At 54.0% G+C, this 21,216-nt stretch overlaps 1 protein-coding gene across 3 annotated transcripts in view; it reads left to right on the top strand.

The window, feature by feature from the left end:
• Positions 1-19,329, top strand: part of LOC144940232 (uncharacterized) — an 89,892-nt gene extending 70,563 nt beyond the window's left edge. Inside the window, exons 11-17 of one of the 3 annotated variants that reach the window (XM_078866778.1) lie at positions 599-853; positions 1,421-1,612; positions 2,492-2,653; positions 3,994-4,071; positions 13,658-13,730; positions 15,258-15,318; positions 15,990-19,329. In XM_078866778.1, the coding sequence (XP_078722904.1) occupies positions 599-853; positions 1,421-1,612; positions 2,492-2,653; positions 3,994-4,071; positions 13,658-13,730; positions 15,258-15,298 (801 nt within the window). In that variant the 3' untranslated portion in view covers positions 15,299-15,318; positions 15,990-19,329. Of the gene's footprint in view, positions 1-598; positions 854-1,420; positions 1,613-2,491; positions 2,654-3,993; positions 4,072-13,657; positions 13,731-15,254; positions 15,319-15,989 lie in introns of all 3 variants that reach the window. The other 2 variants (XM_078866769.1, XM_078866787.1) reach the window with 2 other exon arrangements.
• The last annotated feature ends 1,887 nt before the right edge of the window (positions 19,330-21,216 follow it).

Genomic DNA, 21,216 nt, shown 5'->3' with positions numbered 1-21,216 from the left:
GGTACAGAGCAAAATCCATGGTATGGGGGGGGGGTTACAAAAACGCTGTGCTCCTGAGTTTAGAGGACGGGAGAGATTGGGCTCAAGGTATTTTTATGACTATTGATTACGCTTGTTTAACCACCAAGTGTTGTTAGTGAGCAGCACCTATGAAGGCCGGCACGGCACACGAGGGGGTGGGTGGCCAACTTCACGCACGGTTTGCCTTTGTCTCCCGAGTGGCGATGTTTGCACATCGCACCTGGTGCCCATTCAAGGCTGAGTTGACCTAGGTGAGGCCAAGGACCAGTTCACACATTCGCCACTGTTATTAGTCGCGAGTGGGAATCAAACTCGGGTCATTGGTTTAGTAGTGCAGCATGCTAGTCGTTGCACCGCAGCTCCCCAAACAAACACACACAGACTGCACACGTAATTAATAGCCGGGATAAAATTCAGAACGTATAAATATATTCTTCCGGCACACCACATCCAAGATACAACTCGCTAGGTCTGTGCATTTCCCACGTACTCCAGTCGGCCAGCGGCCAGAATGTATGCAAATTCACAAACATCTTTTAAGAATAAATATTTGCCACGATTCTTGACATGGGTCGAGACTGGGACGAGGTCGGCTTCAGCCCCGGAGCTGCTGTGCGGAGCGGCAGAGCGTGGTTGGGCCGACGGACTGCAGGCGAGCGGAGATTGCCCGTGCAAGGGGACGACTGGCAGCTCATCCACGGAGGAGGAGGACGATGATGATGAGGAGGAGGAGGAAGAGGAGAGAAGCTCCACCGGCAAGGAGCATGGCAGGCAAGCGTCCTCCAGCGAGGACGATGGCGAGCTTGAGGTCATTGAGAAGGAGCTGAGGAAGGTAATGACACCACCTCGCCCCCCCCCCTGCCCTCCGCAACCAGATCATAGTGCCATGGACGGATTGTGCCGACGACTCTACTGTGACATCTGGAAGCCCGATGGCGGTTGTTTAAGAGGGCCCATGTGGTACGCTGATGAGACCTTAAAGGTCGAAACCCGGGGGAGGGGGTGGGGGGATCTTCCATCTTACTTACAATGCCTATGGTGACATTTTACTTTCGGATCAAACACTTTCCTCTTTCATGCGCTTTCACTCGCGCCGCCGTCTCCCAGTAAACGTGCAACCTTGGGCCCAAGATTGGCGTGCGGTTGGAACCGCTGGCCCAACGTCGGCCCAACGTTGGCCCAACGTCGGGCAACGTCGGATCCAACATTGTTCCAACGTTCCATGTTCACTGCGCTGCCGGGCCGCGGGGCCATGTGGGCGGTCCTCCGACGCGATCTTCTCCCCGCTTTCTCTCCTCTGCACTCGCTTCTCGCCAGAGACTCAGATCTCTGCTGTCACCCTTTCCTTCCTTCCTTCTTTCCTCTCCTTCGCCCCCCCCCCCGCCCCCCGCGGCACCAGAGGTGCTCGGCCGCATCGGTGAGCTCGCTCACGGCCCACGCCCTCCGCCTCATCAACACGGCGCAGCAGCAGCTCGTCGGGGCAGCCGCCTCTCCCACGGGCTGCGTGGCGGCCGCCGCCACCTCCCCCCGGGCACTCACGGCCCAGCAGGCCAGGGTCCTCGACTCGTGCCTCTGTCTGCTCGAGGAAGACGTAAGGGATGGGAAGAAAAGGGCGATGATGGAGACGATAATAATAATGATAAAAAAAAATCATCTGTACGGGCGTGCGGCGGTGGCTGCCGCCGCACGCGACTACCTGTACGGCAGCGCTGCGGAGGCAGCAGCGAGAGGGGTTGGTGGATCACCGCGTAGTTTTGTTGCGAGACTCATTTGGCGTCGTGCGTCGAGGAGGTGCCCGTGCCCTGGCTCGCCAGGAGAAGGCGGCACAGCAGAGTGAGCACTCATGGCATGTGTCCCTTCTGAATGTGATAGATCGTTTTCTGTCCCCTTGTACAAGCGTGGGTTTTTTTTCTGGGGACACCTGTTGCATTCCATGAGTTTCAACGCTCATTAACTTGGTTGAATAACATCTTAATGTTTAGTGGACTACAGAGCTTGGGGAATTGTTGGTAGCGCTGGCTCACCGCCTGGCTCAATTATGAAGCATTGTGGGGAGACCGACATCTAGCAGTTGATTTATTGTCAATTCCCGTATTTACAATTTGTGGTTAACATATGCACGACGGACCACTGCAGTGATGCCTCTAATATTGGGGGCAGTATGGAAAATAACAATGCATCAAATCTCTTTGTGGTCTGCTTTATAAATGTTAAAATTGCACGAAAATAAATAGTGAGAGAGGCATTGTAGACGTGGTGTACGGCTGCTGAATGGAGCCCCCCCTCCCCGCCGCCCCCCTCCCTCCCCCTCCCTCCCCGCCCCCCTTCCCTCCCCGCCCCCCCTCCCTCCCTCCCTCCCTCTCCGCCCCCCCGCCCCCCCTCCATCCCCGCCCCCCCTCCCTCCACCCCCCCTCCCTCCCTCCCCGCCCCCCTCCCTCCCCGCTCCCTCCCTTCTCCCCCGTCACTGCAGGTGTACGTGGGGGCGGGCGGCACGTTCCAGCTGGAGATGGAGCTGCGCGAGCTGGAGCGGTGCACGCGCGGGGTCCACGCCCGCTCCAGCGACGCAGACATCGCCATGCTCGAAGGGCGCGTGGCGTCTGCCGTCGCGCAAGTGCAGCGAGCAGAGGGACAGGTACGGGGCGCTGCCAGGTGCGTTGGGGGCTCGGGTGTGGTGCAGATGAGATGCCGGAGTGGAACAGGTGTGGCGCAGGTGTTGGCATAGGTGAGGTGCAGGTGTGGGAGAGGTGGGGTATAGGTGTCGCGCAGGTGTGGCACAGGGGTGGGATAGGTGTAGCACAGTGCTAAATGAAGAGGTGTGAATAGCCATAACCACCCAGCAGGTATAACCAGCACAGGCATGTTACCTGTGTAGGATCAGGTATTTCCGCTTATGCATGTGTGTAGCACAAGTGTGCTACACACCTGTGTGAACAGCATCGGTAAAGCACATGGTCAGGTATAAACGGCACGGAAACAACTCGTAGCGAGCTCATCAGGCTGATTCTCCTCATCACCTGTGCTGATGCCATAATAGCTCACGAATCTCACTGGGCTGACACCTGGTTAAATCATCATCGCCACCACCATAATTTTGCGTCCATCATCAGACCAACGTATTCAGATTATTGACCAACATTTGTATGTGTGTGTGTGGAGGTGCGATAGTGGGGAGCGGTGGTGCAGCGATTAGCGCGCTGCACTACGAACCGAGCGACCCGAATTTGATTCCTGCTCATGGCCACCAACACCGGTGACGATTATCTGAACCGGTCCTGGGCCTCCCCTAGGTCGACTCAGCCTCAATTGAGTGCCAGGTGCAGGTGTGTAAAAACATTGCCATTGGGGAGACAAAGGCGGTCGGGCGTGGTTCTGGCCACCCGCCCCCTCATGTACCGTGCCGGCCTTCATAGGTGCTCACAAACAGACCTTGCCCCAAAAGTCCGTTGAGGCCGTACGGGGGATCTCTGTCTTTAGGGGGCGATGGGCGCGACCGTCCCACGTGTTCAGCATTCCTCTACAGCAGCAGCAGCAGCTGACTCCTGTTAATTCAATAAAACATATACGCCATCGATCTGAAGCGTATGACCTCATCTTGACAAAAAGGGACCCCGCTTCTGGAAGTACGGCGTTTGGCACAGGGTGTCCAATCCGGCCTTGTGCAATGTCTTTTATCTTGACAGGTATAAATATCGGCACTGGCTCCTGCCATTATTTTCTGGAAGATAATCCCGTGTTGCCGCACAGCCCCGGCCGGGCAGGGACACGAGCAGCCGCTCTCGGTTGACGACTGCCGCCCTGGCCGGCATGTATTATTTCTAATTCCAAGCGCCGCACTCTGCTGGGGAACTGGGTAGCGTGAGTTTTTTTTTGGTTTTGACCCACCCAAGCACCGGGACTCTGTTCAATCGCCTGCTGTGCTCTCGCCGTTTCCGCCCCCCCCACCACCAACCCTTCCACCACCCACCCCGCCAGATCTCGGACATCGAAGAGCAGATTTCGTCCTTGGACATGAAAGCGTCGCCAGAGGTCACCCAGAGGAAGAATTCACAGGCCAGTCTCTGTAGTGGATGCATCTTGTTCTTGGTTCTTTCGGCAAAGTGACGTGAAGTCACGTAAAAAAAGAAAACAATTTAAAATCATAAAAGCAAAAAACCCACGACGTTTCGATTGAAACGTCGTGCTTTTTTTGCTTTTATTATTTTCAAAATGTTTTCTTTATATTTACGTGACTTTACTGAAAGAACCAAGAATATGAATTCCTGCGAGTCACGAAAATTTTAAGTAAAAATTGGATGCATCTTGTTCCTTTCCATTTTGCCTCCGAAGGTTTCTGTCGCCGTTCTCCGGCTGCAACACGTCACCCAGGGTTTCTCAAACTTCAGTCCTCGTGGCCACGGCCCACCACAACCACCCACAACCACCCACCACCGGGCTCCGTCTTTCCGCGTTTACCGAATTATCCCTCCACGTACAAATTAACTAGTTTCACGCTACACGCACCAGATGATTGTTAAACACGTTCCACGTAACGCGCTAAGCGACTAGTGCTGCCTACGTCACGTGCAGCGTGTACACGCACGCATACACGCACATAGACGCCGCACACTTGAGATCTCATCTTAATTTGAATCGGATCTTTTAACACAGACATCGTTCATTGCTTCGTGTTCCACGGCAGCATTTGTTTAGACAGGTGTAATGCGGGCGAAAGCGACCTTCCGGATGTGACGTCACGAGGAGGCGGAGCCAGGTGACGTGGGTGAAAGGTAGGGGGTCCTTAAGCGGGGAAACCGGAAGGAGAAGGCAGTCGGGGTGTGAATGGAAAGGTGTGGGGCCACGCGGGCGTACGAGCCGAGGGGGCACCGTCAGAAGCGGGAGCCAACCCTGGGAACAGTAGGGAGCTACTGGGAGGTGTAAAGCTGCAGATAGAGATAGGCAGTAAGGTTGTGTGTGAGGAGCAGCGGGGTGGCTGCCAGGAGTCGCAGGAGCGACGAGAAGGCGAGACAGCACGAGACCGTGAGAGCTGCAGCAGGAACAGCCAAGGGAGCTGTGTGAGAGTACAGCAGCGGAGCTGCTGTGGGGCTGCAAGAGCGACAAGAACAGCAGCGGGGCTGCTGATGTGGACTGGAGTGACATCGGAACCAGCACAGAGAGAATAAGAGAGACAGCCGTGTGGGGACGCAGTACGGACCGAATAAAGGACACTGAGCCAGATATCGTGGTCAAGTCTTTTATTACACTGGGGTCAGAAGTGAAACGGCATGTCTAAGCAAGTAAGGAAGAAAATTCCCCCGGCGCCAGCATCGGCTTCTTCGTCCGACGACGACGAATTCCCTCCGACCACGGATTTTGCTGGGGTGGTGGAGGAGAGCCCTGCTGAGGCGAGCACGGGGACGGGCGTGGAAGATGTCGGCGCGATGGCGGGTCCGTCAACAACATCGGACGCTGAGCAAAGATGGCAACAGGTGGCAGAACAACTGGAGACACTCAAGGACGTCCTGGCGCATCTGTGTCATCTCGTTACGCCAAGGACGACGATGGAACAAGAAGGTGCTCCACGGGCCGCCACGTTGCCTGCCCTGCCGCCGCCATTGGCCACGCGGCAAGAAGACGCCATCTTGCGCGCTCCGCGGCGCCAAACCGCCATCTTGGCCACGCCGCGGGCCGACGCCATTTTGAATTTACCTCCACAACAACCATCATTGGAAGACGGCGTGAAAAGGAGTCGGAGTCGCCACCTTACTACGGTTAAGGAATTCTCTATCGGGGGCGATTGGAGCGCTTTCGCCTGCCGATTTTTGGCGGCGGTTCGTTCAGCAAGATGGACCGATGCGGAGGCCTTGGAAGTGTTGCCGACTCTACTGGACGACGAATCTGTGCGATTTTTCCGTTCCATAACGGCCGATAAGAAGAAGACGTTATGTGGAGTTTTTGAGGAAATGGCCGACGCCTATGAGCCACCTGACGACGCGCATCGGCGATTCGCTCAACGACAACGAGCACCCGAAGAATCGCCCGTGGCGTTCAGGGGTGCGGTGTTGGAGCTGGCCATGGCGGCATATCCTGACACGCCACAGGATCTGCTCGAGCCCCTCATATTGGGAAAAATGCTGGAGCTGTCTCGGGATCTGGGGATCCCCATGCCTGTGTGTGGGCATGAGAAGCTCACGTCCCGGGCGGCAGCAAAGTGTCTGGACGCGCAGTTTAATCTCCGTCGCTGGAAGCAAGTGGCGGCATGGACGGGTGGGCCCGTCAAGGAAGGAGGCGCGATGGGGTGGGACCCCACAAAGGCGATCTATGTGCCGGATGAGCGGGGTCCACAGGAGCTGACGGCTGCCTCCTCTCCATGGCCGGGACGCGGAAGGCCGGGGCCGCGCGCTACGCCATCGGGACGGGGCCGCCGGGACGCAGGACCTGCGCTTCGGCGCAACGAGGCCGATTGCTTCCGCTGCGGCCGTAGGGGCCATTACGCCAGAGATTGCTGGGCCCGCTTCCCGGGTCCGCCGCAGCAGGAGCCCACAACACCGGACAAGCCGACCAAGGAACCTCCGAAACAGGCATGTCGGCACGCACCAGACACTCGGCAAGGCTTTACACCTCACCCACCACCTGTGTTGCGCGATCCTATTGTTGTTGTTAAAGAAAGGCCATCGACGGGGCCTTGTCATTCAGTTACGCAGTGGCGCAAATTGGCACGGAGAGTTGTCGCGGCCGCTACGGGTTCGTCCACTGTACCGGGGTCCATACAAGGTGTGGACGTGCGCATTTTGGTCGACTCGGGAGCGTCTGCGACTATTATATCGGATGTCATTTTCCATCTGTTGGGCATTCCGCCGGGGGCTGTGCGTCCGGTTTATGGGTCTTGCGTCGCTGCAAACGGGGGTAGTATGGGGATTGTGGGCCAGGTGGATGCTAAGATATCTATAGGGGATGTGTCGGCTTCGGGCGTTGTGTTAATATCGAGATCTTTGGCGGTTCCTTGCTTACTAGGCACGGATTTTTTGGCTAAGATGCCCATTTTGATTAAAATCAATGAGAATTGTATTGAATTGCCGGGGGGCCGTCGAATCTCGTTTCTGCCGTCGCCCTGGGGGCGACCTGCTTCGGCCGTACAGGTGCAGGCGCTGTCCGTCGCATCTGTGGACATCCCACCTGGTTCACAGATGCTTATACCCTTGCGGTATCGGAAGCCCCTGCCCGATCGGCTAGGAGCATTAGGGGTCTTGTTGTCACCATCCGCCACGATAACAACGGGATTGGCGTTAGTTGGGGCACAGACCATCGTCCGGCCGGATCAATTACCGGTTTTACAGGTGCTTAATGCGGGGGCGGAAAACATCCGTGTTCCGGCCGGTACGGTTGTGGCACATGCCACTACGACGTTTGCGACGCACGATTGTCCGCATCGCCGAGGAGTGGTCGCTGGTGTTTCCGAGCCAAGGAGTTCGGACAATCGTTGGATCGCTACCTTATGTGACGAAAATTCTTCCCTGTCCGTGGGGCAACGTGATGCGCTGCGTAAATTGTTGCTGACGTATTCGGATGTATTCAGCTCCGACGATTTGGATTTGGGACGCACATCCTTGCTTTCCCATCACATTGAGACGGGCGACGCTGCCCCTATTCGGTTAAATTCGCATCGGATGAGTCCAGCGGAGCGAGAACACGTTCGGGGGGCGGTGGAAGACATGTTGGCTGCGGACATTATATCGCCATCTAACAGCCCATGGGGCGCTCCTGTGGTCTTGGTTAAGAAAAAGGATGGCAATTTGAGATTTTGTGTCGATTTCCGGAAATTGAATAAGATATCGGTGGCAGATGCGTACCCCCTGCCGCGTATGGACGACTCCCTTGACGCATTGTCGGGGGCTAAGTTCTTTTCCACACTGGACCTCTCTTCGGGATTTTGGCAGCTTCCCCTTGACGAGTCCTCACGGGAGAAAACCGCATTCCGTACGCCGCAGGGGTTATTTCAATTCAACTGCCTCCCGATGGGATTGAATGCGGCCCCTGCTACGTTTCAAAGATTGATGGAGCTCGTTTTGACGGGGTTGCAGTGGGAGACGTGTCTTATATATTTGGACGATATTATTGTGTTCAGCCGCACATTTGAGGAACATTTAACGCGGCTGGAGACAGTGTTCACGAGGATGCGCTCTGCCAATTTGAAATTCAAACCAAAGAAATGCCACCTACTGCAACGGTCCGTCCGTTATTTGGGGCACATTGTGAGTGCCGAGGGGGTGTCCACGGATCCGGAAAAGACGGCGTGTGTCCGGGATTGGCCGACTCCGGCCTCTGTGGGGGATGTTCGACGGTTTCTGGGATTTGCCTCGTATTACCGAAGATTTGTGCCGGGGTTTGCGACGATTGCGAGGCCCTTGCATCTCCTTACGGGTAAAGGACGGAAATTTGTTTGGGGAGAGCCGGAAGAGGCGGCCTTTCGGAGTCTGCGCGATCTATTGGCTACGGCCCCGACATTGGATTATCCCGATTTTGATCGCCCTTTCATTCTAGATACGGACGCGAGTGACACAGGTATTGGGGCGGTATTATCACAGTCTAAAGGGGGCGTAGAGCGCGTCGTGGCGTATGGTAGCCGAGTCTTGTCGCCTGCGGAAACACGCTACTGTGTCACTCGTAGAGAACTTTTGGCGGTTGTTTTTTTCCTACGGCAATTTCGACCGTATCTTTACGGTCGTTCTTTTATTGTGCGTACGGATCATGCGGCCTTGCAATATGCACTTAAAATGGACCAGCCATCGGGACAGTGGGCACGTTGGTTGGACACGCTGCAGGAGTTTTCCTTCCAAATTCAACATCGGAAGGGAGTGCGCCATGCGAACGCTGACGCACTTTCCAGATTACCAGGGCGCGCCCCTTGTAAATGTGCGTCGGGGACGCATAGGTGTTCGCCGATTCTCAACCCCTCTCAGCCGCTCACGTTGGCCGTCGGGAAGTCGGATACTCCGATGGAACCGGGACCGACTGATGGGGTTTTGAATCTGCCGCGGTCTGTCTGGATTCGGGAACAGATGATGGACGAGTCGTTGTTGTCCATGCGGAAGCGGTCTATGAGGGACAAGGGGAGTCCGAGTTCGGCTGTGGGGCCGCGAACCGCTCTCCGAGATGGTCTGCTTATGTGGCAAGAAAGGTTCCAGGAAAGCTGGCGTGTGGTGGTACCAACGTCCTTGCGATTTGAGTTGATTAGAACTCTCCATTGTGATACACTATTGCATTTAGGGGTGCAGAAGACCTTGTTGACGTTACAACGTCATTATTTTTGGCACGGCATGGCGACAGATGTCGTAGGGCACGTGCGCGCGTGCCCTGAATGCGCCTGGCGTAAGCCGCCTAAACATCCTTACGTGCCGCCTCTCCAGTCGATTCAGGTGTCTCGAGTCAATGAATTGGTGGCACTGGACATATTGGGACCCTTCCCACCATCGGCGAGGGGAAATAAATATTTGCTGGTAGGGGTCGAGTATCTCTCCCGTTGGCCGATGGCCTGGCCGTTGCCCGATCAGTCGGCCGCGGCCATCACCGACGCCTTTTTGTTTGGGTACATTATGGACAAGGGGGCGCCGGAGAGACTCCTCACGGACCAGGGCCGAAATTTCTCTTCTAAATTGTTGGCTGAAGTGTGCGCAGGCCTTGGGACTAAGAAGATACGGACATCTCCATACCATCCGCAGACGGATGGTATGGTTGAGCGGCTGAACAAGACATTGTCTGCCATGCTTTGCCATACTGTGAGTGAGCAGCAATCGGATTGGGATCTGCACATCCCCGGAGTGCTTTCGGCGTACAGGATGACGCCCCATGCGGCTACAGGGTATTCGCCGTTTTACCTTATGTATGGTCGGGAAAACGTGCCTCCGGTGGATGTGCAATTGGGTACTGGGGTGAAGGGACCTCGTAAACCACTCCCTGAATACATTCAGGACACGGTTCGCCGGGTTACGGAGGCGCGGGAAAACGCCCGCGTGGCTACGGCCAAAGCCCAGGCCCGGAACGAGCGGTATGCTCGGCGGTCTGAGGGGGAATGCCCCTGGAAGGTGGGAGACCTGGCCTGGCTCCATTGCCCGCAGGTGCGGCCGGGGACCTCTCCTAAATTGCACAAACCTTGGCATGGTCCTGTGCGTCTCATTGAGGTTCCCAATCCACAGTCGGCGCGTGTTCAGTTTGGTTCTCGCCGTTGGTTTGTTCATACGTCGCGGTTGAAACCATATGTTGCTCCCCTACGTGATGCGTCATCTCCCAATGTTGCCTTGCCGGGGTCTGTTGCTGCTGACTCTGACTCTTCCCCGCCTGCGTCCATTGATCTTGCTAGAGCGCCTGTCGTACCTGTTCCAGACAGGCCGACCGTGACACCGCGGGGGAGGAGTGGGCCTGCTCGGAGGGCGCCTGCCAAGGCTGCGGGACCTTCAAGTCCGGCGACCCTTCCGACCACGCTGCAGGCGCATTCGCCGAATATGACCAAGACTGATTCGTCAGGGACACGAGATGTCGGTGGACTTCCAATCGCAGCAGGGGAATTACCCCCTGTCATTTCTCGTGTTCCATCGCGTCCCCGTTCTACGAGTGGGCCGCCGACCGTCCGGGACGGGCCGGCGACCCGTACTCGTTCCAAATCGCTTACGTTTCGTTGATTGTATGTTGTTATTGTTCTTGTTCTTGCCGTCGTATTTATCGCATGCTTTCGTACGTTCGTCGATGTTACTTGTGTGTTGTTCTTGTTGTTATATTGCATGCTTAGTGTCCTTTAAGGGGGAAGGTCGGTTCACCGCATTACGCTTTGGTGTTGTTCAGCCGAGGTCGGCTGGGTTTTTTCTATGGGGGAGGGTGGTGTAATGCGGGCGAAAGCGACCTTCCGGATGTGACGTCACGAGGAGGCGGAGCCAGGTGACGTGGGTGAAAGGTAGGGGGTCCTTAAGCGGGGAAACCGGAAGGAGAAGGCAGTCGGGGTGTGAATGGAAAGGTGTGGGGCCACGCGGGCGTACGAGCCGAGGGGGCACCGTCAGAAGCGGGAGCCAACCCTGGGAACAGTAGGGAGCTACTGGGAGGTGTAAAGCTGCAGATAGAGATAGGCAGTAAGGTTGTGTGTGAGGAGCAGCGGGGTGGCTGCCAGGAGTCGCAGGAGCGACGAGAAGGCGAGACAGCACGAGACCGTGAGAGCTGCAGCAGGAACAGCCAAGGGAGCTGTGTGAGAGTACAGCAGCGGAGCTGCTGTGGGGCTGCAAGAGCGACAAGAACAGCAGCGGGGCTGCTGATGTGGACTGGAGTGACATCGGAACCAGCACAGAGAGAATAAGAGAGACAGCCGTGTGGGGACGCAGTACGGACCGAATAAAGGACACTGAGCCAGATATCGTGGTCAAGTCTTTTATTACACAGGTAAAAGAGTCGAGTCAATACTAGTTCTATCAAGCATTGCTCCATGTCGTGTTTGGTTGCATCCCTTGCAAAGGGTTCACACACATGGTCCACCCCATGTTCCATCAACTAGACTCTATGCCGTGTTGTGGTGCACACCGTACAGTGCATGTGCACTGCTAAATGTTCTGTCAAGCACACTCAATGCCACGTTGCAGTGTACACCATTCGCAGAGCACACATGATCCAGTCCATGTTCCGTCAAGCCTGCTCCATGCCGTGTTGTGGTACCCACTGCATATCATTGCAGTATGTGCTCTGCCGCATATTCTGTAAAGCACGATCCGTGCCATATTGATGTGTGCACCTGATGCAGCAGCACACTTTCTGCACTCCATGTTCCTTCAAGGCATACTCCATTCCTTGTTGTGGGGCGCGCACCTTACACAGCTGCACACATGCAGCACCCCATGTTCCGTCAAGCACGTTCCATGCCACATTGTGGTTCCCACTGCACAAGCATACACATGGTGCACGTGCTCTGCTCCATATTCCGTCGAGCACGATCCTTGCCGTGGTGTGGTGTGCCACCATGCACAGAGCACACTTCCAAAAACGGTGGACACCTTGCCCCCAGGGGTTGGAGACCCGTAACGCACACACAGCGCAGCAAGGTCAAATACGAGAGACGGTCTCCTTCACAACTGAACGGTTGGCAAACCCTGGCGTGAGCTTCGAGGTGGTTAATGAGTTGCAAAGTCGAGCAGATCGATTTGGATTTGATGCAACGCCGCTTGAATGGAACGATGCAAAAGTTGATTGGACGGCCGAAGGGACAAGTCCATTTGATGCGACATTCCAAAGATTTAGTGGGATGTGAAATTGATTGCTTCGAATTTATTTTGGGGGCTCATGGCTTGTTCGTGATGTGGGGGCGCGGGGGAATTGGTGATGGGTCGGTGAGGTGGAAGAAGGGGGCTAGTGGATTTCACATTTGAAGGAAATCCAGGTCGTGCGAAGGAACTCCGTTGGGGATTTACGATCGGTGTTTGCGTATTTTTTGCGTGTGGTTGCACATTGTCCAATGGATGTTGGCTTTGCCAATCCGAAGATACTACTGCTATTTTTTATTTATTTTACTCTGTAAGGCCCACTGAGCTATATAACAATTTTTTCTGCAGCAACCTTGCCACAAATGATAGCTCAACGAAGCAGCTTATCACGTGGAAATTGATAGCAGCCAAACACTCTCTAAACGCGCAACGTTGATTATAAATGTGGAGGGAAAAAACCGGAGGGCCTGGAGAAAAATCCACGCGACCACGGAGAGAGAGAGATGCAAACTCCAAATATACAGCAGGCGTCAGGGTCGGGATAGAACCCACCGCCTCCTGTAGACCAGGCGAGGTAGTTAACATCTCGCCACCATGGCGCATTGTTGTTACTCCGCTTCGTTTATTCCCGCTTTTCCTTTTTACGAACTGCTCGATCGCGTAACGCCGCGTGACCCCCTCGGCGAGTGGCGGGGTTCCACGTCGGCAGATCGGTCACGGTGTAGGAAATCATCTCTCGGTTGGATCCCACCGACCTGCCGTGCAAACGCACCGGGCGTCTGTCATTCACGCGTTGGCACTTGGACGCTGTGGCCTTCAAAAATTACAAAATATATTTATAACAGGGGTGACATTTTGCTGGGCTATAGCCCTTCTGTATAGCACATAGAATTGGCTCATTGCTATCGTGAACGGACCATTGCCTCAAAAATCGCCGATTATATATATTCCCATAAAGCCACGGCGTGTTTATTGACATGGAATGTGTTGAGATTTTGGTTTGTTAATTGTGCTTGTGCACCTGCTGCCAACGCAGCAGCAGCAGCAGTATCACCAAATAATTTGCCATGTAACCAGTAGCGAGTAACGAGATTACCAGGTCAGGGGCTGCGGCAAATGGTCGGGTGGGGCCCCAATATTTGATTTGTCTCACACGTTCGCACCCAGGCTAATTAAATATACATGAATCGCTGCTCCTCTTGACCAATCACATCATTAAGCATTTTCATCAAAATGAATGTAAAAAAGCACTTTTGTTCCTTGATAACTCGTAGCTTTGACCATGGGGGTGGGGGGGGGGGGGGCAAGGAACGCTCGTCTGACTATGTCAGTAACATGGCGAAAGAAAACGATGTGCATGGTACGGTGTGCGTCCGGTGCTGTCACGACACGCGTTAACCGTCTTTGCGTTTTTCCTATCGATCCAGGTCCCCGTGGAGATTCCCAAACAGCGGAGGAGAAAGCTTCCAGTCCCTCCGGACAGCAGGAGCTTCATGGAGTGTACGGGCATGCATCGTCAGCCAGTCAGCTGGTCACCATCTAGCAGCGGACAGAACTCCGCGTGTTTCCCTGCGTTTAACCAAAAGGCTGCTTTTCGAGCCGTTGAGAGCGGTGGTGCGCGGTGGTCCATTGCCTGCGGGCGCCCGGCACTTTTGAGGCGTGGGTTGGTGAATCGCATCGGGATTTGTGAAGCTGTAGAATTCCACTGGGGTGTGCGCGCGTAGGCCTGCACAAGGCAGTACAGATCGCACGCATTACACACACAAAGTGTTTGCCATGAATGAACCGCAATAGCTCGCTGATCTCGTCAAGGGGCGTAAACCATCACGCGAATTGCGGTCATCCTCGCAGCAGCAGCGGATTTTGGCTAGTAATCGAACAAAGACGGTCACCGCATCGCGCGCTTTCAGATGCGCTCCTACGGCCGTCTGGAACGCTCTTCCTTCCGATATTAGGAAACCACTGGAGCTATGCACTTTTAAATCGAAATTGAAAACTCATTTTTTTTAGAACTGCTTTTTGTGTTTAGTTTCTTATACTTCCCCCTCGCCTCCGATTATTACGGTTGGCTACGTATGGTGCGAAATAAGTTCAACATGCAAACATACAACAAACATTGGTTTGTAAAACCTGTCTTTGTGGATCTATTCAGTGTTATCTCCTGGTACACAGGAGGTCGCAGGCTCGATGCCGACCCTGACGCCTGTATCGTTGGAATTTGTGGTGGCTCTCACCGTGGTCGTGTGGATTTTTGTCCAGGCCCTCCAGTTTTTCCCTCCACATGTAGAATAATGCGTTCAGAGTATTTTGCTGCTATAAATGTCCACGTGATAGGCCACTTTGTTGAACTATCATTTGTGGCCAGGCCGTTTCGGAAAATTAGCGTAAATAGCTCGGTGGTCCTTACCTGGTGAAATAAAAACAATTGTTTAGTTTCCCAGTGACGATTATCTGAACCGGTCCTGGGCTTCCAACTAGATTGACTCAGCCTCAACTAAGTACGGTGTATAAAACATCGCAATAATGAAGACAAAGGCACCACCGGTTGTGGTGCTGGCCACCCACACCCCCCCTCATGTACCGTAGTGGCCTTCATGTCTACTCGCTAACAGCACTTTCCCCAACAGACTGATAAAGACTATACGGAGGGGAGGGATCTTTGTTTTGTTCGTATATATCTGCCAATATAAAGCATGTTTAGTTTGTTATCCAACCGTTACGTTTGTTGTCCTTCCCCCGCACCTCCGATTAGCACGGTTGGTCACGTTCGGTTGCAAAAAAAATTCAACATACACACATACACGTTGGCTTACTCACCTTAAATATACAAGTTCAAAATATCGAGAACGAGCGCAGTGAATGAAACCGCGCGGTGGAATCTCGAGACGGGATTTGTTCCTCCATTGGGGGCCACGCGCCGTTGGTTTCTGCCACTGCTGGTGACATTTCTCGCAAAAACAAAAACATCTAATCCCTCATTGCCAAATCCCTGTGCCCCCCCCCCCCCCCAACTCGCTCCACCAGCAGCCGACTGGAAGCTACAGATGCCGAGCTTCATGAGATTTTGAACAAGGAGCCAGGGCAACAGGTCAGGATTTGCTGCTGAGATGTCACCAATATAATGTCACGGGCGGCAGACTATCGCACGACCTCCCTACTTGCTGGTCGATCAGAGTTCGTCACGCTGGGTGTGTAGCATAATAGCGACAAGGCTTCATTATTGCAGCTCGCCTTCCCTACGGGACGTTTGGCGAACAAAAACATAACCAAGCTGCAGCGTGTACAAAATTATTTGGCACGAGTACTGCAAGATCCCACCATGTCCGTCCAGTGCTCTCTGAGCTGCATTGGCTTCCGTTTACCTAACCAATACATTATAAGGTCGCGCTTATTACATGCAAAGTGTTTGCCACAAATTAGCCACAAGAGCTCGCTGATCTCGTCAAGGAGCATAAACCATCACGCAAACCCCGGTCATCCTCGCAGCAGCAGCAGCGGCTTTTGGCTAACCATCGAACAAAGATGGTCACCGCATCGGCCGTCTGGAACGCTCTTCCTTTCGATATTAGGAAGCCACTGGAGCTATGCACTTTTAAATCTAGATCGAAAAACTCATTATTTAGAACTGATTTTTTTCATGTTTAGCTTGTCCTTCCCTCGCATCTCCGATTAGCACTGTTGGCTACGTACGGTACGAAATTAGTTCAACGTACGTACATTTCCATGTCACGTATCTGGCATCTGTGCGTGTGCCTGCAGGGATAGCAACGTGGCTGCTCCCGCGTCTCGGCAGCGAACGTCATCCAAGTGCCTTAGCAGGAGGACAACCCCACCTGAGAGATGGAGCCTCTACAGGAGAGCGGGAGAGAACCCGCCGCTGCTGCCACTGCTGCTGCCACTGCCGCTGCTGTCTGGAGAACCCTTCCCGCGTCCTGCGTTATCATCCCACCATCGTTTGTCTTGACAGTGAAACCTCAGTGGACGTTCGGCGTTTATACTTCGCACTAAAGATACCGTTTACGACAAAACACAGCTTGGTAAATGCCGATTACGTTGTGGTTACATTTGTGTGATCTCCCCGCCCGTGGATTATGTAACTATTGCGTAACAACGCTGCATCTTTCCGACGAGTCTTCTCCACGCACGCTCCCGCGCCGCTTGTGAATTTCGCGTTTCGCCCGCGCTCGTCAACGCTGCGAAATTCCCCACCGCTTCCTTTGCTCCCCCTCCCCGCCGCTGCATCGCTGCAGTAGTCGCGAGCGCCGCCGCCACCGCTCGCTTGACGACGACGACGAAGGGCACCCTAAACAAACCACGACTTAGCGCGGGAGGAGATGGGCGGGGGGGCGGACGACAGCGCGTAACACCAAACAACGAGGGCTCCGCGAGCACCGTGCGCTCACGGCAACGCTGCACCCTCCTCTTCGAGAGAGTGGTGAGAGAGAGAGATAAAAGAATCAGCGTCGCGGGTGCGAGTCCGATTATAATCATCGGCGGAGGGAGAAGCGCGCCGCATTTCGGACTCGCTCCTAAAACGGCAGCAAGGGTTTTTTTTCTCCCCCCCCCCCCCCACTGATGCGGAGGTCGCCGCTCGAACACCGCAGAGACGACGCCGCCTGGTGGGAGACGCGAACCACACGTGCACGCGGGCCGGCGCCGCGCAGCGCACGCTGAGATTCTATGCATTAATCGTTGACGTTTTGCCTTAAAAAGAAACAAAAAAATCCATCATTACCTTAAACATCCGTCATGACCTTAATTCTGCTTACATTGGCAAATCGACTGTTTTATTTTATTGTGCACACACGCGCGCCTCGGCTGTGGTTCGTATGCATCGTGAAAAGGCCCCTCGTTCTCGTTCCCTGACGGGTTTGCTTGGTGGGCGTGTGGGGTGTATGGGGGTTGGTGGTTACGCACGGCGCGTGGCAGCCGTGTGCCATCTGATCGGTGAAGTGCCCCCCCCCCCCAACAAAACGCGCGCGGGCAGCGTTTGACTTTTCAGATGCGCGCGTCGACCCTTTGCGCGCATTAACCGCACACAGCAGCACCCCCGGGGGGGGGGGGGGTGTGGGGGAGCGGGGTTGGTGGCGGTGCTATTAGTCAAACAATATCCAACCCCGTCCAGCCCGAACGTGACAGGGTGGTCGATGAACGATGAGCCCGAGACGTTGTTGACAACAGACCAGTGCCTCTCTCTCTCACACGGTGTGATCTACTCGTCTGCAGACGCCGTGCATTTTATTTTGACTCATGGGAGGCGATGGCGTAGATAGCCGCCGCTCCCTGTTCCCCCAACCCTCCCCCGCTCTCCACGAGCCCAGCCACTATCGCGTCTCGAGATGACATCAAACGAAATGGCTTCCAGATGCCGAGCCGCCACCGCTGCCGCTCACGCGAGCGCCGTGCCGCGGAGATTTGCCATCTCTGTGGTGAGCCGGCGGCGGTGTTACGCGTGTACGCACGTTGCTGCTGCTGATGCTGCTGCTGATGCTGCTGCTGCTGGCGTTACACGCAAAAAGGCATTTTGACGTTCTCAATATAAATCGGTTCATGCGGTGAGAATATTTGTTTTACTTACGCAAGCGTGGCCGCCACAGGCCCCCCCCCCCCAATGAAATGGGTCGTGGGGCAGAGCCAGCCCGCTTTTGCAGGATCTCCCAAGCCAGTGGTGGAAATAAAAATGTCACCCGAGGGTCACGGTTGACTTACGACCTTGAAGTAAGTCGATCACCGATGGGGTTGTGAAATGTGTTCCCCTTTACAAGTATGACTCCAATGCCCGCCCCCCACCTAGGCGCATTCTATTTTCAGTTACGTTTGTTTTACTTCTGTTTTTAAAACAAACGATCAAAACAGTTCGGCTCAAACTCGGTGCGATTGATTCACTCTTGATTCATATCCGACAGGCTGCCGCGGAAGCAGGTTAAGATTTGAAAAACGTCGCTCAAAATAACAACAACAAATACAAACTCGGAGGTTCAAAACGTTGAATATGCAAGCACTCTGCATGGACCATGTGCTGCGTCATCGCTGACCTCGCAACATCGAAACGAGAGCCTCTGTAATTGCATGAAACGTCGCGGCTCCTGCGGTTAATTGTATCGAATCGTTTCACTTGTCAGTGAAGAGCAACCGATACTTTAATGGAATACTAAAAACGAGACGTTGTGGCGGAGGGTGGGTAGAATCTAATGTGATAAAAAAAATTGCCAAGCCACCAGTTTTATACACCCAAGCAATTGATGTTAAACTTAATAAGGCACTTTAAATACATTGCCATTGTGTCCGCGTGTGTGCCTGTGCGTGCCTCTATAAGTCTATACGCCCCGACCACCAGCGGATCTTTGTGCGCGTGTGGTGCGGTGATAATGGTCCGTATTATTCTTTGCTTATAAAAAAAGGCCACGCACACACCATGTCAGTGTGATACTAAGAACGTGTGTTTTTCAGCTCTTGACCTTGATGCCACAGGCTCAACTGTGGAGAGGCCCCTTTGTTCACCCGTGCAGAGTTGTAAAAAAGAAAGGGGGGCGGGGGGGCTTGAGACAGCAGCACCTTGCCGAGGCGCCACGCTCAGAAAGACGCCGAACTCGCGAGATATTTCGGACGGCGACAAACCAGGACACCTGCTCTGATGCTGTGACAACATTCAAACCCATTTGTTGTTGCACCAAGAGCGTAATGTCTGGAACGATGGCAATCCTTTGGAGTCCATGATCGATTAATTATTAAGCAGTTGACGATGCCCGCGTAAGAATTGACCTGCTTGGTTTGTAATTGGCTTCACGCCAGCCCTCGCATCGACTCGAGACGCCACTCATCACCACGTAAATGGGACAAGAAAACAAAATTCTATTCGTTCTTGCATCGAGCCACGGCGATGAATCGCGCCAGTTCGTAGAACGTCTCGGTGGTGGTTGGAGGTTTGGGTAAACTCGGGGGGATTCACCTCGATTCACCTCGATTCACCTCTATCCACGAGTGCCAGATCAAAGCCAAAGTGTGTCCTCCCAGTCCCAGGTTTCAGACAACGGGGACGGACCTCATTCATTAGCAGTCTTTAAACCAGCAGTGGAAATTCCACATTCCCATAGCTGGTGGGCAGGTGAGGCGGAAGGGGCAGGGTAGGGGGGCGAGTGTTGGTGATGGGCGGGGGGGGGTATTGGAGGGTGATTGGGCAACTCGCAAGTGTCGTGAGATGGTACAGCAGCAGCCATTTTTTTGTTTGGTTTTAACTTGGCCATGTGATCTATCTCGTAAAGATGTACACGACCATCCCGTGGCACAGCGTGCCCCCCCCCCTTCAGGTGGGCTAGGGATTGCGCCGTGTTCCAAAGCAGGTTACCTCGTCACTGCCACGTGGCTGCCGATCGCCCCGTACAATCCCGCGTGTTGTTGTTGTTTACTTTCTCTTGAGCGAAGGGTTAATTCCGTTGTAATCGCGTGTGCGTCGCTGCTGTTGCTGTTGCTGCTGTTGATTCTACCCCGACTCGGTGCGACTGCAGCGTACCGTTATATGTATGGGGGAGCGGTGGCGCAATGGTTAGCGCGCTTTGTTACGAACCCGCCGATCCAAGTTCGATTCCCGCTCATGGCCAACACCAGTGACGATTCCTTGAACCAGTCCTGGGCCTCGCCTAGGTCGACATCGCACCAAAGTACTCATTTGAGGCCATGGTGAACTGGACTACCATGGTGAAGTGCACTACCATGGTGAACTGGACTACCATGGTGAAGTGGACTTCAATGGTGAACTGGACTACCATGGTGAACTAGACTGCCATGGTGAAGTGGACTTTAATGGTGAACTGGACTTCAATGGTGAACTGGACAACCATGGTGAAGTGGACTTTAATGGTGAACTGGACTACCATGGTGAAGTGGACTTCAATGGTAAACTGGACTACCATGGTGAAGTGGACTACCATGGTGAACTGGACTACCATGGTGAAGTGGACTTCAATGGTAAACTGGACTACCATGGTGAAGTGGACTTCAATGGTGAACTGGACTTCAATGGTGAACTGGACTACCATGGTGAAGTGGACTTTAATGGTGAACTGGACTACCATGGTGAAGTGGACTTCAATGATGAACTGCACTACCATGGTGAACTGCACTACCATGGTGAACTGGGCTACCATGGTCAAGTGGACTTCAATGGTGAACTGGACTTCAATGGTGAACTGGACTACCATGGTGAAGTGGACTTCAATGATGAACTGCACTACCATGGTGAACTGCACTACCATGGTGAACTGGACCCTTATGGTCAGGGGTTGGCAACCAAAACAACACCAAGGGACAATTTTGTTTTCGAATTCCAGGAGCCGGGACTGCAGTCTTTAAAGAGCCGCAGCTTGCCCCCCCTCCCTCCCCCCCTTGATATCGAAACTCGCTGCCCTCGCTCCCTGATGCATGTTGACAGACTCCCACACCCCGACGTGATAGGGGCCCGGGTGCGTTCATTTTAATATACTACGCCAAGTGGATTGAAGCTAATATACTCTTAATGCCAATGGTTGTAGAAGGAATACTGTATATATATACATTTAGAAGAAAACATGTTTGTGTGTACAGTTATGGTTGAGGAGAGTTTAAAAAAATGTAATAAAGATTTTGAAAAATAATACGGACTGGTTGTTGTCACGTGTTGTGTTCACGTCTGGGGAGCGGTGAGGATTATCTGAATGAACCCGAAGTCGACCGGCTCTTAAAGGAGTAACTCGTGCGACGTGCGAACATTGCCACGAGGGACACCAATGCGTCCTGGCGTGGTGCTGGCCACACCATCGCTCCGTAATCCGGCCTTCATTGGTGCATCTTGCTAACAGCACATGCGCCAACAGTCTGTTAAGGCTGGTGTGGGGGTAATCTTTGCCTTTGAGCGCACTGATTGAAAAGTCAGCAGCGCCACCTGCCGGAGATGTTGTGGACTGTTTGGCAACCGTGCACCACTGGTTAATTTTCGATTAGCCCAACCACG

This window comes from Lampetra fluviatilis, chromosome 1, assembly GCF_964198595.1.
Source record: "Lampetra fluviatilis chromosome 1, kcLamFluv1.1, whole genome shotgun sequence".
NCBI lineage: Eukaryota > Metazoa > Chordata > Hyperoartia > Petromyzontiformes > Petromyzontidae > Lampetra > Lampetra fluviatilis.
The sequence above is the reverse complement of the archived record's forward strand: the minus strand, read 5'-3'. Positions and strand labels throughout refer to the sequence as shown.